Below are 14,269 nucleotides of genomic sequence, written 5' to 3'. Positions count from 1 at the left end.
GTCCCCAATTGTCCCCATTGTCCCTGCCGGTCCCAGTCTCTCCCAGTGCTCCCAGTACCGCTCCATGTCCCTGTCCCAGTGTCCCCAGTGCTCCCAGTGTATCCAGTCCTTCGTGTCCCCATTGTCCCCAGTGTCCCCCAGTCCCTCCCAGTGCCCCCAGTGCCTCTCGATGTCCCTGTCCCAGTGTCCCCAGTGTCCCCCAGTCCCTCCCAGTGCCCCCCCCCCCCCACGGTGTCACTGTCCCCATTGTCCCCATTGTCCCCCAGTACCTTCCCAGTGCCTCCCAGTGCTCCCAGTGCCATTGTCCCCAACTGTCCCCCAGTCTCTCCCAGTGCTCCCAGTACCTGTCGATGTCCCCTGTGTCCCCAGTCCTGTTCCAGTGTCCCCCCCGCCACGGTGTCACTGTCCCCAATTGTCCCCATTGTCCCCGCCAGTCCCAGTCCCTCCCAGTGCTCCCAGTACCGCTCCATGTCCCTGTCCCAGTGTCCCCAACTGTCCCCAGTCCCTCCCAGTCTCTGCCAGTGTCCCCCCCACTGTCCCCAATTGTCCCCATTCTCCCCAATTGTCCCCCTTTACCTTCCCAGTCTCTCCCAGTGCTCCCAGTGCCTCTCGATGTCCCTGTCCCAGTGTCCCCAATGCTGTCCCAGTGTCCCCAGTGTCCCCCCCATTGTCGCTGTCACTGTCCCCAGTGTCCCCCAGTACCTTCCCAGTCTCTCCCAGTGCTCCCAGTGCCGCTCGATGTCCCTGTCCCAGTGTCCCCAACTGTCCCCAGTGTCCCCAGTCCCTCCCAGTCCCTCCCAGTGCCCCCAGTGCCCCCCCACGGTGTCACTGTCCCCATTGTTGTCCCCAGTGTCCCCCTTTACCTTCCCAGTGCTCCCAGTGCTCCCAGTGCCTCTCGATGTCCCAGTGTCCCCCCCCCCCCCCCCCCACGGTGTCACTGTCCCAATTGTCCCCCAGTACCTTTCCAGTCCTTCCCAGTCTCTCCCAGTGCTCCCAGTCCCAGTGTCCCCAGCACCTCTCGATGTCCCTGTCCCAGTGTCCCCAGCTGTCCCCAGCTGTCCCCAGCTGTCCCCAGTCCCTCCCAGTGCCTCCCAGTGCCCCCCCACGGTGTCATTGTCCCCATTGTCCCCCAGTCCCTCCCAGTGCTCCCAGTGTATCCAGTCCCTCGTGTCCCCATTGTCCCCAATTGTCCCCCAGTCCCTCCCAGTGCTCCCAGTGCCTCTCGATGTCCCTGTCCCAGTGTCCCCAACTGTCCCCAGTGTCGCCAGTCTCTCCCAGTCCCTCCCAGTGCCCCCAGTACCTCTCGATGTCACTGTCCCAGTGTCCCCAGCCCTGTCCCAGTCCCTCCCAGTCCCCCCAGTGCCCCCTGTGTCCCCCCACTGTGGCTGTCACTGTCCCCATTGTTGTCCCCACTGTCCCCCTTTACCTTCCCAGTCTCTCCCAGTGCTCCCAGTGCCGCTCGATGTCCCTGTCCCAGTGTCCCCAGCGCTGTCCCAGTGTCCCCAGTGTCCCCAACTGTCCCCAGTCCCTGCCAGTCCCCCCAGTGTCCCCCCCATTGTCGCTGTCACTGTCCCCAGTGTCCCCCTTTACCTTCCCAGTCTCTCCCAGTGCCTCTCGATGTCCCTGTCCCAGTGTCCCCAACTGTCCCCAGTGTCCCCAGTCCCTCCCAGCCGCTCCCAGTGCCCCCAGTGTCCCCCCCATTGTCGCTGTCACTGTCCCCAGTGTCCCCCTTTACCTTCCCAGTCTCTCCCAGTGCCGCTCGATGTCCCTGTCCCAGTGTCCCCAGCGCTGTCCCAGTGTCCCCAGTGTCCCCAACTGTCCCCAGTGTCCCCAGTCCCTCCCAGTGCCCCCAGTGCCCCCCCCCCGTGGCTGTCACTGTCCCCATTGTTGTCCCCACTGTCCCCCTTTACCTTCCCAGTCCCTCCCAGTGCTCCCAGTGCCGCTCGATGTCCCTGTCCCAGTGTCCCCAACTGTCCCCAGTGTCGCCAGTGTCCCCAGTGTCCCCAGTCCCTGCCAGTCCCCCCAGTGTCCCCCCCATTGTCGCTGTCACTGTCCCCAGTGTCCCCCTTTACCTTCCCAGTCCCTCCCAGTGCTCCCAGTGCTGCTCGATGTCCCCTGTCCCAGTGTCCCCAGCGCTGTCCCAGTGTCCCCAGTGTCCCCAACTGTCCCCAGCTGTCCCAGTGTCCCCAGTCCCTCCCAGTGCCCCCCCCATTGTCGCTGTCACTGTCCCCATTGTTGTCCCCAGTGTCCCCCTTTACCTTCCCAGTCCCTCCCAGTGCTCCCAGTGCCGCTCGATGTCCCTGTCCCAGTGTCCCCAACTGTCCCCAACTGTCCCCAGCTGTCCCAGTGTCCCCAGTGCCCCCAGTGCCCCCCCCGTTGTCGCTGTCACTGTCCCCATTGTTGTCCCCAGTGTCCCCATTGTCCCCGCCCGTCCCAGGCCGTGCCGGGGGCGGTTGGTGACAGCACCGGCCCCCCCCCCCCCTCCCAGTACAAACCAGTACAACCCAGTGACAGCCCCTCCCCCACCCCCGCCCCGCCCCCCACGCCCGAATTCCGCGCGAGCCGAAAAGCGGCAAAAAAACGGCGAAAAACGGCAAAAAACGACAAAAAAAAAAAAAAAAAAGGGACAAAAAAAGGGACAAAGGGAGGCAGTGTGACACCCCCGGGGGCACCCCGCGAGTCTGGGGGGGTCCCGAGGGGTTTCGGGGGGAAATCCCCGAATTTTGGGGCATTTGAAGGAATTTTAAAGGGATTTTTTGGGGTTTTTAAGGAGATTTTTCGGGTTTTTAAAGGAAATATTTTTTGGGGAAAATTCAGGAATTTTTGGGGGTTCCGGAAATTTTGGGGGAGTCCCCGGAATTCTGGGGGGGTCCCGAGGGGTTTCGGGGGGAAATCCCCGAATTTTGGGGAATTTGAAGGAATTTTAAAGGAATTTTTTTGGGGTTTTTAAGGAATTTTTTTCGGGTTTTTAAAGGAGTTTTTGGGATTTTAAAGGAACTTTTGGGAGAGTTTTTAAGGAGATTTTTGGGGTTTTTAAAGGAAATATTTTTGGGGAAAATTCAGGAATTTTGGGGGGTTCCGGAAATTTTGGGGGACTCCCCAGAATTCTGGGGGGGTCCCGAGGGGTTTTGGGGGGAAATCCCCGAATTCTGGGGAATTTGAAGGAATTTTAAAGGATTTTTTTGGGGTTTTTAAGGAATGTTTTTGGGGAGAAAATCCGGAATTTTGGGGGGAAAAATGCGGAATTTTTGGGGAGAAAATTCGGGTTTTTTGGGGGGAAAATCTGGATTTTTTTGGGAGGTTTTTAAGGAATATTTTTGGGGGAAAATCCAGAATTTTTGGGGGGGAAATCGGAAATTTTGAAATTTTGGGGGAAAAATCCGGAATTTTTGGGTGAAAATCCAGATTTTTTGGAGGGAAAAATCCGGAATTTTGGGGGGTTTTTAAGGAATTTTTTGGGGGGGAAAATGCGGAATTTTTGGGTGAAAATCCGGATTTTTTTTGGGGAAAAACCCGGAATTTTTTGGGGTGCCCGCTCACCTCCCAAAATCCCGGGGGGGTCCCGAAGCTCCGGGGGGGTCCCAAATTCGGGGCCGAGAGTGGGGGAGGGGCGGAGGGACCGCCAATAAATGGGGGGGAGGGGGAGGGGCCGGACCCGCCCATCCCCCCCCCGTGACATCAAATTTTCCCCTCCTTTTTTCCTGGTTTTTCCTTGGTTTTTCCTTGGTTTTTCCTGTTTTTTTTTTGTTTTTTTTTTTTTTTTTTCCATTTCCCCCTTTTTTTCCTAATTTTCCCAATTTTTTCCCATTTTCCCCCAATTTTTTGTCCATTTTCCCCCAGTTTTTCCCAATTTTCCCCCATTTTCCCCCAATTTGCTCCCCAACCCCCTCCCCATTTTCTCCCAATTTATTCCCCATTTTCCCCCAGTTTTTCCCAGAATTTTCCCCAATTTCCCCCCATTTTTCCCAGAATTTTCCCCCCAATTTTCCCCAATTTTCTCCCTCATTTTCCCCCTCATTTTTCCCCATCTTTTCCCTAATTTTGCCCCAAATTTTCCCATTTTCCCCCAATTTTCCCATTTTGCCCCAATCCCCCCCCATTCTTTCCCCCAATTTTCCCCCCATTTTTTCCCAATTTTCCCTAATTTTTCCCCAATTTCTCCCCCCATTTTTTCCCATTTTCCGTCATTTTTTCCCCCAATTTCCCCCACCTCCATATAAGGCAATGGGCGCGGCCCGAGCCGGAAGTGGGCGTGTCCAGGTGCGCCGGCCCCGCCCACACCTGGCCGATCCAAGATGGCGGCGGCGCTGAGGGCGCTGCTGGCGCTGCTCGGTGGGCGAGGGGCGATTAATTAATCAATGGCTAATTAACGAACCCCAATTCGCGGAACGGGGCTCATTGAGGGGCTGGGGGCTAATTAGGGGGGTAATTAGCGGGGGCCGGGGTAATTAAGTGGCTGGGGGTTAATTAGGGGGGGTAATTAAGGGGAGTTCCGGGGTAATTAAAGGGGGTCCGGGGCAATGAACGCGCTAATTAACAACCCCAATTAGCCGGACGGGGGCTCATTGAGGGGTTAGGGGATAATTAGGGGGGGTAATTAAGGGGGTCCGGGGTAATTAAGAGGGTTCCGGGGTAATTAACGGGGTCTGGGGTAATGAACAGAACAATTAAGGGGGGCTGGGGTAATTAACGGGGTAATTAAGGGGGTTCTGGGGTAATTAACGCGCTAATTAACGGCAATTAGCGAGCTGGGGTCTGATTAAGGGGCTGGGGGTTAATTGGGGGGGGTAATTAAGGGGGTCCGGGGTAATTAATGGGCTGGGGGTTAATTAGAGCGTGGTGATTGAGGGGGTCTGGGGCAATTAAGGGGGTCCGGGGTAATTAAGGGGTGGAGGGTTGATTGGGGAGGGTAATTAAGAGGTGGAGGGGTAATTAAGGGGGTAATTAAGGGGGGTGGGGTTAATTAGAGGGGTAATTAAGGGGGGGTGGGGGGTAATTAAGGGGCAGGGGGGCAATTAGACGTTAATTAGGGGTAATTAAGGGGTGGGGGGAGCATCTTGGGGCCATTGGGGGTGGGCACAGGTGGGCACAGGTGGGCACAGGTGGGGGCACAGGTGTGGGCACAGGTGAGCACAGGTGGGGGCACAGGTGAGGGCACAGGTGTGGGCACAGGTGAGGGCACAGGTGAGGGCACAGGTGAGGGCACAGGTGAGGGCACAGGTGGGGGCACAGGTGAGGGCACAGGTGGGCACAGGTGGGCACAGGTGAGGGCACAGGTGAGGGCACAGGTGAGGGCACAGGTGAGCACAGGTGAGCACAGGTGGGCACAGGTGAGGGCACAGGTGAGCACAGGTGAGCACAGGTGGGCACAGGTGAGGGCACAGGTGAGCACAGGTGAGCACAGGTGGGCACAGGTGAGCACAGGTGAGCACAGGTGGGCACAGGTGAGGGCACAGGTGAGCACAGGTGAGGGCACAGGTGAGCACAGGTGAGGGCACAGGTGGGGGCACAGGTGGGCACAGGTGAGCACAGGTGAGCACAGGTGGGCACAGGTGAGGGCACAGGTGAGCACAGGTGAGGGCACAGGTGGGCACAGGTGAGCACAGGTGAGCACAGGTGGGCACAGGTGAGGGCACAGGTGAGCACAGGTGAGGGCACAGGTGAGCACAGGTGAGGGCACAGGTGGGGGCACAGGTGAGGGCACAGGTGAGGGCACAGGTGAGCACAGGTGGGCACAGGTGAGGGCACAGGTGAGGACACAGGTGAGGGCACAGGTGAGGACACAGGTGGGGGCACAGGTGAGGGCACAGGTGAGGGCACAGGTGGGCACAGGTGAGCACAGGTGAGGGCACAGGTGGGGGCACAGGTGAGGGCACAGGTGGGCACAGGTGAGGGCACAGGTGAGGGCACAGGTGAGGACACAGGTGGGGGCACAGGTGAGGGCACAGGTGGGCACAGGTGAGGGCACAGGTGAGGGCACAGGTGGGGGCACAGGTGAGGGCACAGGTGAGGGCACAGGTGGGGGCACAGGTGAGGGCACAGGTGGGCACAGGTGGGGGCACAGGTGGGCACAGGTGGGGGCACAGGTGGGCACAGGTGAGGGCACAGGTGGGCACAGGTGGGGGCACAGGTGGGCACAGGTGAGGGCACAGGTGGGCACAGGTGCCACTGAGGTGCCGCCCCTGTCCCCAGGTGTCCGTGTCTGTCTCTGTCTCTCCCCTCACCTGTCCAGGTGTTCCTGTCCAGGTGTTCCTGTCCAGGTGTCCCTGCGCTGTCCCGCCTGTCCGGGTGTCTCTGTCTGTCTGTCACTGATTCCTCTCACCTGCCCAGGTGTCCCTGCAGGTGACCTTGTGTCTCCTGTCCCACCTGCCCAGGTGTGCCCCTGCTCCAGGTGTCCCTGCAGGTGTCACTGATTCCTCTCACCTGTCCAGGTGTCACTGTCCCTCCTCTCACCTGTCCCAGGTGTCACTGATTCCTCTCACCTGCCCAGGTGTCCCTGCAGGTGTCACTGTCCCTCCTCTCACCTGTCCCAGGTGTCACACCTGTCTCACCTGTCCCACCTGCACAGGTTACACTGAGTGACTCTGTCCCTCCTCTCACCTGTCCAGGTGTCCCTGACCCCTGTCCCTTGTCTCACCTGTGTGTATGTCACACCTGTCACACCTGTCACTCCTGTGTGTATGTCACACCTGTCACACCTGTGTGTATGTCACACCTGTCACACCTGTCACTCCTGTCACACCTGTCACACCTGTCACACCTGTCTCACCTGTGTGTATGTCACACCTGTCACACCTGTCACTCCTGTCACACCTGTCACACCTGTCACACCTGTCACACCTGTGTGTATGTCACACCTGTCACACCTGTCACTCCTGTCACACCTGTCACACCTGTGTGTATGTCACACCTGTCACACCTGTCACACCTGTCACTCCTGTCACACCTGTCACACCTGTCACACCTGTCTCACCTGTGTGTATGTCACACCTGTCACTCCTGTCACTCCTGTCACTCCTGTCACTCCTGTCACACCTGTCCCAGGTGTCACTGTCCTGTCCCACCTGTGCAGGTGACACCAGGTGACCTTGTTTCTCCTGTCTCACCTGCCCAGGTGTGTCTGTCCAGGTGTGCTCCCTGCAGGTGTCCGTACCTGAGCCCTGCACGGTGTCACTGACCTGTCCCACCTGTCACACCTGTCACACCTGTCCCACCTGTCCCATCTGTCTCACCTGTCCACCTGTCCCAGCTGTCCCATCTGTCTCACCTGTCCCATGTCACACCTGTCACACCTGTCCCACCTGTCCCACCTGTCACACCTCTCTCACCTGTCCCACCTGTCCCATCTGTCTCACCTGTCCACCTGTCCCAGCTGTCCCATCTGTCTCACCTGTCCCAGCTGTCCCATCTGTCTCACCTGTCCACCTGTCCCAGCTGTCTCACCTGTCTCACCTGTCCCATGTCACACCTGTCTCACCTGTCCCACCTGTCCCACCTGTCCCACCTGTCCCAGGTGTCACTGCCCTGTCTCACCGGTTCAGGTGACACCAGGTGACCCTGACTGTCCCTTTTTCTCTGCCCAGGTGTGTCTGTCCAGGTGTGCTCCCTGCAGGTGTCCGTACCTGAGCCCCGCACGGTGTCACTGACCTGTCCCACTTGTCCCACCTGTCACACCTCTCTCACCTGTCCCACCTGTCCCACCTGTCCCATGTCACACCTGTCTTACCTGTCTCACCTGTCCACCTGTCCCACCTGTCCCACCTGTCCCACCTGTCCCAGCTGTCCCATGTCTCACCTGTCCCACCTGTCCCATGTCCCACCTGTCTCACCTGTCCCACCTGTCTCACCTGTCCCACCTGTCCCACCTGTCCCAGCTGTCCAGGTGTCACCGTGTCACCCTTCCTCTCTCTCACCTGCCCAGGTGTGTCTGTCCAGGTGTGCTCCCTGCAGGTGTCCGTACCCGAGCCCTGCACGGTGTCACTGACCTGTCCCACCTGTCCCACCTGTCACACCTGTCCACCTGTCTCACCTGTCCCATGTCACACCTGTCCCAGCTGTCCCACCTGTCCCACCTGTCCCATCTCTCACACCTGTCTCACCTGTCTCACCTGTCCCAGCTGTCCCAGCTGTCCAGGTGTCACCGTGTCACCCTTTCTCTCTCTCACCTGCGCAGGTGTGTCTGTCCAGGTGTGCTCCCTGCAGGTGTCCGTACCTGAGCCCCGCACCGTCGCGCTGCTCTTCCAGCCCGTTCTGCTGCGCTGCCACTTCCAGGTGAGCTCACCTGGCGGCCCCGCCCCCATCGTCACCTGGAAGTACAAATCCTTCTGCCCGGACACCTGGGCGGGGGCCGCGCCCGGCTCCACCTGGGGGGACTCACCTGGCGAGGCCGCGGGGGCGTGTCCCGACTCCGCCCGCACCGTGCGCATCGTGGCCACCAAGCAGGGCGAGCAGGTGACCCTGGGAGACTTCTACCTGGGCAGGGCCGTCACCATCCGCGGAGGTGAGCGCGCACCTGGGCACACCTGGGCACACCTGGGCGGGAGGAAATGGGGAGAAACGGTGAAAATTGGGTGAAAATCGGTGAAAATTTGGGGGTTTTGGAGGGAAAATTGGGAATTTGGGCACACCTGGGCACAGCTGGGTATGCCTGAGATACACCTGGGCACACCTGGGCACACCTGGGCGCACCTGGGCGCACACCTGTATCTCACCTGTACAGCCACAGAGCTCAGTCCAGGCCCTGCGGCCTGGGGGGAAACAGCGGGCCGTACCTGTGCACGGTGACCTGGGCACACCTGGGCACACCTGGGCACACACCTGGGCACACCTGGGGGCAGTTATAACACACCTGGGCACACCTGGGCACACCTGGGGGCAGTTATAACACACCTGGGCACACCTGGGCACACACCTGTCCGTGTCTCACCTGTCCAGGTGCCGAGCTGAGCCTGGGCCCCGCGGCCTGGGGGGACAGCGGGCTGTACCTGTGCACGGTGACCTGGGCACACCTGGGCACACCTGGGCACACACCTGGGCACACCTGGGCACACCTGGGCACACACCTGTCCGTGTCTCACCTGTCCAGGTGCCGAGCTGAGCCTGGGCCCCGCGGCCTGGGGGGACAGCGGGCTGTACCTGTGCACGGTGACCTCGACCAGCGACCTGCAGGGCAACAACGAGGCCGTGGCCGAGCTGGTGGTGCTGGGTGAGACTGGGACCAAACTGGGATCAAACTGGGACGGACTGGGAGGGACTGGGATGGACTGGGATCAAACTGGGACGGACTGGGAGGGACTGGGATCAAACTGGAATATACTGGGATCAAACTGGGATCAAACTGGGATGGACCGGGAGGGACTGGGATGGGCTGGGATCAAACTGGGATAGACTGGGATGGACTGGGAATGGTGCTGGGTGAGACTGGGATGGACTGGGAGGGACTGGGTTATACTGGGATATACTGGGAATGGACTGGAATATACTGGGATCGAACTGGGTGAGACTGGGAGGGACTGGGATCAAACTGGGAGAGACTGGGATATACTGGGATGTACTGGGAGGGACTGGGAGGGACTGGGATATACTGGGTTATACTGGGATATACTGGGAATGGACTGGAATATACTGGGATCAAACTGGGAGGGACTGGGTTGGTGCTGGGTGAGACTGGGAGGCACTGGGATAGGACTGGGTTATACTGGTTTGTACTGGGATCAAACTGGGAGGGACTGGGATATACTGGGATGTACTGGGAGGGACTGGGATATACTGGGAATGGACTGGGAGGGACTGGGATATACTGGGATATACTGGGAGGGACTGGGATGGACTGGGAGATACTGGGATCAAACTGGGAGGGACTGGGATGGTGCTGGGTGAGACTGGGATGGACTGGGACAGACTGGGAATGGACTGGTTTATACTGGGTTATACTGGGAGAGACTGGGATAAACTGGGAGGGGCTGGGATATACTGGGTTATACTGGGTTATACTGGGAATGGACTAGAATATACTGGGATCGAACTGGGATGGACTGGGATACACTGGGATCAAACTGGGAGGGACTGGTTTGTACTGGGATATACTGGGAGGGGCTGGGGATGGACTGGTTTATACTGGGTTATACTGGTTTGTACTGGGGTCAAACTGGGAGGGGCTGGGAAGGGGTTAAGGGGGGCTTTGGGGTCACTGGTTTGCACTGGGATGGAACTGGGACGAACTGGGAGGGGACTGGGATGCACTGGCTTGTACTGGGATGGCGTCTGGGGTCACTGGTTTGTACTGGTTTGTACTGGTTTGGGGGTCACTGGGGGTCACTGGGGGTCACTGGTTTGTACTGGTTTGTACTGGGATGGCGTCTGGGGTCACTGGTTTGTACTGGGAGGGGATAGGCTGGGCTGGGAGGGAACTGGTTTATACTGGTTCGTACCGGGAGGGACTGGGAAGGGGTTAAAGGGGGGTCTGGGGTCACTGGTTTATACTGGTTTGTACTGGTTTGTACTGGTTTGGGGGTCACTGGGGGTCACTGGTTTGTACTGGTTTGTACTGGTTTGCACTGGGCCCCTCCCCCCCTGTCCCCCCAGGGTCTCTTCCCGAGGGCTCCCGGCTGCTGCCCGAGGGGACCCTGCCAGGTACGGGCACACCTGGGCACACCTGGGCGCACCTGGGGGCACCTGAGATACACCTGGGCACACCTGGGATACACCTGGGCACACCTGGGATACACCTGGGGGCACCTGGGCACACCTGGGGGCACCTGGGCACACCTGGGGGCACCTGAGATACACCTGGGATACACCTGGGCACACCTAGGGGCACCCAAAAACACACCTGGGCACACCGGGGCACACCTGGGGCACACCTGGGGGCACCGGGGCACACCTGGGCACACCTTGGGCACCCATAACACACCTGGGCACACCTGGGGGCACTGAAAGTACACCTGGGCACGCCTGTGCACACCTGGGGGCACCCAAAACCACACCTGGGCACACCTGGGCACACCTGGGGCACACCTGGGGAGGTGAAAATGGTGAAAATTGGGAGGAAATTCGGGGTTTTTGTAAGGGAAATTGGGAATTTGGGCACAGCTGGGCACACCTGAGAGGGGTAGAAACACACCTGGGCACAGCTGGGCACACCTGGGCACACCCAAAACCAGACCTGGGCACACCTGGGGGCACCTGGGGGCACCTGGGCTCCATTTTGGGCAGTTTAGGGCTGTTCCAGGTGGGTTTGGGGTAAGTTTGGGATATTTTGGGCAGAATTTGGGGTGGATTTGGGGTAAATTTTGGGGATAATTTTAGGATAAGTTTGGGGTAAATTTTGGGATTAAATTTTCGGGATGAGTTTGGGGTAATTTGGGGACAATTTCAGGCATTTTTGGGGATGAATTTGGGATGGTTTGGGGACACTTTCGGGATATTTTTGGGAGAAATTTGGGATTATTTTTTGGGGGGATATTTTGTGGGTAATTTCGGGAATAATTTATGATAATTTATGATAATTTATGCTAATCTATGATAATTTATGATAATTTATGCTAAATGCAGACATTTTAACCCTTTACAGACTGGCTGCTTACGGTGTTGGGGGTGGAGCTGGGATAACGTTGGGATAATTTATGCTAATTTATGCTAATTTATACTAAATCTATACTAAATTTAGACATTTTAACCGTTTCCAGACTGGCTGGGGTAACTTTGGGATAATTTATGCTAATTTATGCTGACGTATGCTGATTCATGATACAATTGGGGTAATTTTTTGGGATCATTTTGGGATTTTTTTTTTTTTTTTTGAGTAAATTTGGGATCATTTTTTTGGGGACATTTTTGGGAGATTTTGGGATATTTCAATGGATAATTTCAGGAAAATTTTTGGGATAATTTATGCAAATTTATGCTAATTTGGAACGCTTTAACCCTTTCCTGACTGGCTCTTCGTGGGGCTGGGGTAACTTTGGGGTAGTTCATGCTAATGTATGCTAATATATGCTAATTTAGGAGTAAATTAGGGATAACTTTTGGGATATTTTGGGATATTTCAGGGGCAATTTTGGGGAATAACTTTATGCTAATTTATGCTAATTTATGCTAAACGCAGGCATTTTAACCCTTCACAGACTGGCTGTTTGTGGTGCTGGGGGCGGGGCTGGGACAACTTTGGGATAAATTTGGGACATTTTGGGAAAACTTTGGGATAAATTTACGACGTTTTGGGATAAATTTGGGATAAATTTGGGGTTTTTTGGGATAACTTTGGGATAAATTTGGGGTTTTTTGGGATAACTTTGGGATAAATTCACGACGTTTTATAACGACTAACGACCACTTATGCTAATTTATGCTAATGTATGCAGATGTCCCGTTGCAGACTGGCTGTTTGTGGTGCTCAGGGCGGGGCTGGGATAACTTTGGGATAAATTTGGGTTTTTTTGGGATAAATTCGGGGCATTTTGGAACATTCCTGGATGGCCGACGCTAATTTATGCTAACGTATGCTAATTTATGCTAATGTATGCAGATGTCCTGTTGCGGACTGGCTGTTTGTGGTGCTGGGGGCGGGGCTGGGATAACTTTGGGATAAATTTGGGACTTTTTGGGACAACTTCGGGACAAGTTTATGACGTTTTAATGCCGATTTATGCAAATGTATGCTAATGTATGCTAATTTCCCGGTTGCAGACTGGCTGTTTGTGGTGCTGGTGGCGCTGGGGGCGGGGCTGGTGGCGCTGGGGGCGGGGCTGTGCTGGTGCCAGTGCTGCCCCCACACCTGCTGCTGTTACCTGCGCTGCCCCTGCTGCCCGCGCACCTGCTGCTGCCCCGAGGCGCGTGAGTCACCCGGGCGGGCACACCTGGGCACACCTGGGCACACCTGGGGGCACAAAAATGGGGAAAAAACGGAGAAAACTGGGGGAAAATCGATGGAAATTTGGGGGGTTTGGAGGGGAAATTGGGAATTTGGGCACACCTGGGCACAGCTGGGGGCACCCAAAATACACCTGGGCACACCCGGGCACACCTGGGTGGGTTCTGGGCACACCTGGCGGGTTCTGGGCACACCTGGGTGGGTTCTGCGCACACCTGAGGGGTACCTGGGCACACCTGTGGTAGTTTTGGGTACACCTGGGCACACCTGAGGGGGTTCTGGGCACACCTGGGCACACACCTGGGAACACCTGGCGGGTTTTGGGCACACCTGGGTGGGTTCTGGGCACACCTGTGGTGGTTTTGGGTACACCTGGGCACACCTGAGGGGGTTCTGGGCACACCTGGGCACACACCTGGGAACACCTGGCGGGTTTTGGGCACACCTGAGGGGGTTCTGGGCACACCTGAGGGGTACCTGGGCACACCTGTGGTGGTTCTGGGTGCACCTGGGCACACCTGTGGTGGTTTTGGGTGCACCTGGGCACACCTGGGGGGTACCTGGGCACACCTGTGGTGGTTTTGGGTGCACCTGGGCACACCTGGGGGGTACCTGGGCACACCTGTGGTGGTTCTGGGTGCACCTGGGCACACCTGCGAGTGGGTTGGGCACACCTGGGCACACCTGAGGGGGTTCTGGGCACACCTGGGCACACCTGCGAGTGGGTTGGGCACACCTGGGCACACCTGAGGGGTACCTGGGCACACCTGGGCACACACCTGGGCACACCCCTGGGCACAGCTGGGTGTGTGTGCCCCCCCCCCCCCCTCACCCGTTCCCCTCCCCCCCCAGTTTACCTGGCCGGCAAAGCGGCGACGTCGGGCGGAGCCTTCGGCCCCTCCCCCCCCCCAGCGCTGCCCCTGCAGCTCCTCGGTGAGTGGGGGAGGGGCCGGGTGACCCCGGGTGACCTCGGGTGACCCCGGGTGACCTCAGGTGACCCCGGGTGAGCTCACCTGGCCCCTCCCCCACCCCAGGCAGCTCCCAGAGCTCTCAGGTGCCGCTGCTGAGGGACAGCGACAGCACAGGTGAGATGGGTGATTGACAGCTGTCAGTCATCGGGGCAGGGACTGGGTTGGACTGGGTTATACTGGTTCGTACTGGTTTTTATTGATTTTTATTTGTTTTTATTGATTTTTATTTGTTTTTATTGGTTTATACTGGTCTGTACTGGTCCATACCGGTGCGTACTGGTTTATGTAGATTTATACTGGTCTATACTGGTTTATACTGGTTTTTATTGGTTTTTATGGATTTTTATGGGTTTCTACTGGTTTATACTGGTCCATACTGGGTTAGACTGGTCTGTACTGGTTTTTATTGGTTTATACTGGTTTATAC

The 14,269-nt window shown here is 57.5% G+C and overlaps 1 protein-coding gene across 1 annotated transcript; it reads left to right on the top strand.

Annotated features, from left to right (window-relative positions):
• Positions 1-4,295: 4,295 nt before the first annotated feature.
• On the top strand, positions 4,296-13,973 carry LOC131570730 (lipolysis-stimulated lipoprotein receptor-like). The gene is made up of 7 exons (XM_058823111.1): positions 4,296-4,332; positions 8,174-8,500; positions 9,086-9,205; positions 10,585-10,632; positions 12,688-12,754; positions 13,724-13,782; positions 13,906-13,973. The coding sequence occupies exons 1-7, from the start codon at positions 4,296-4,298 to the stop codon at positions 13,971-13,973; spliced, it is 726 nt and encodes a 241-aa protein (XP_058679094.1).
• Positions 13,974-14,269: the final 296 nt, after the last annotated feature.

Source organism: Ammospiza caudacuta, chromosome 38, assembly GCF_027887145.1.
Source record: "Ammospiza caudacuta isolate bAmmCau1 chromosome 38, bAmmCau1.pri, whole genome shotgun sequence".
In the NCBI taxonomy this organism is placed as follows: domain Eukaryota; kingdom Metazoa; phylum Chordata; class Aves; order Passeriformes; family Passerellidae; genus Ammospiza; species Ammospiza caudacuta.
The sequence above is the reverse complement of the archived record's forward strand: the minus strand, read 5'-3'. Positions and strand labels throughout refer to the sequence as shown.

Bases quoted from the DNA above. Each gene is read 5' to 3' on its own strand.
- LOC131570730 (XM_058823111.1), top strand. From the start codon at position 4,296: ATGGCGGCGGCGCTGAGGGCGCTGCTGGCGCTGCTCG. The intron at 10,633-12,687 runs GTACGGGCACAC...TCCCGGTTGCAG, and splicing joins GCCCGAGGGGACCCTGCCAG to ACTGGCTGTTTGTGGTGCTG. The intron at 12,755-13,723 runs GTGCCAGTGCTG...CTCCCCCCCCAG, and splicing joins CTGGGGGCGGGGCTGTGCTG to TTTACCTGGCCGGCAAAGCG.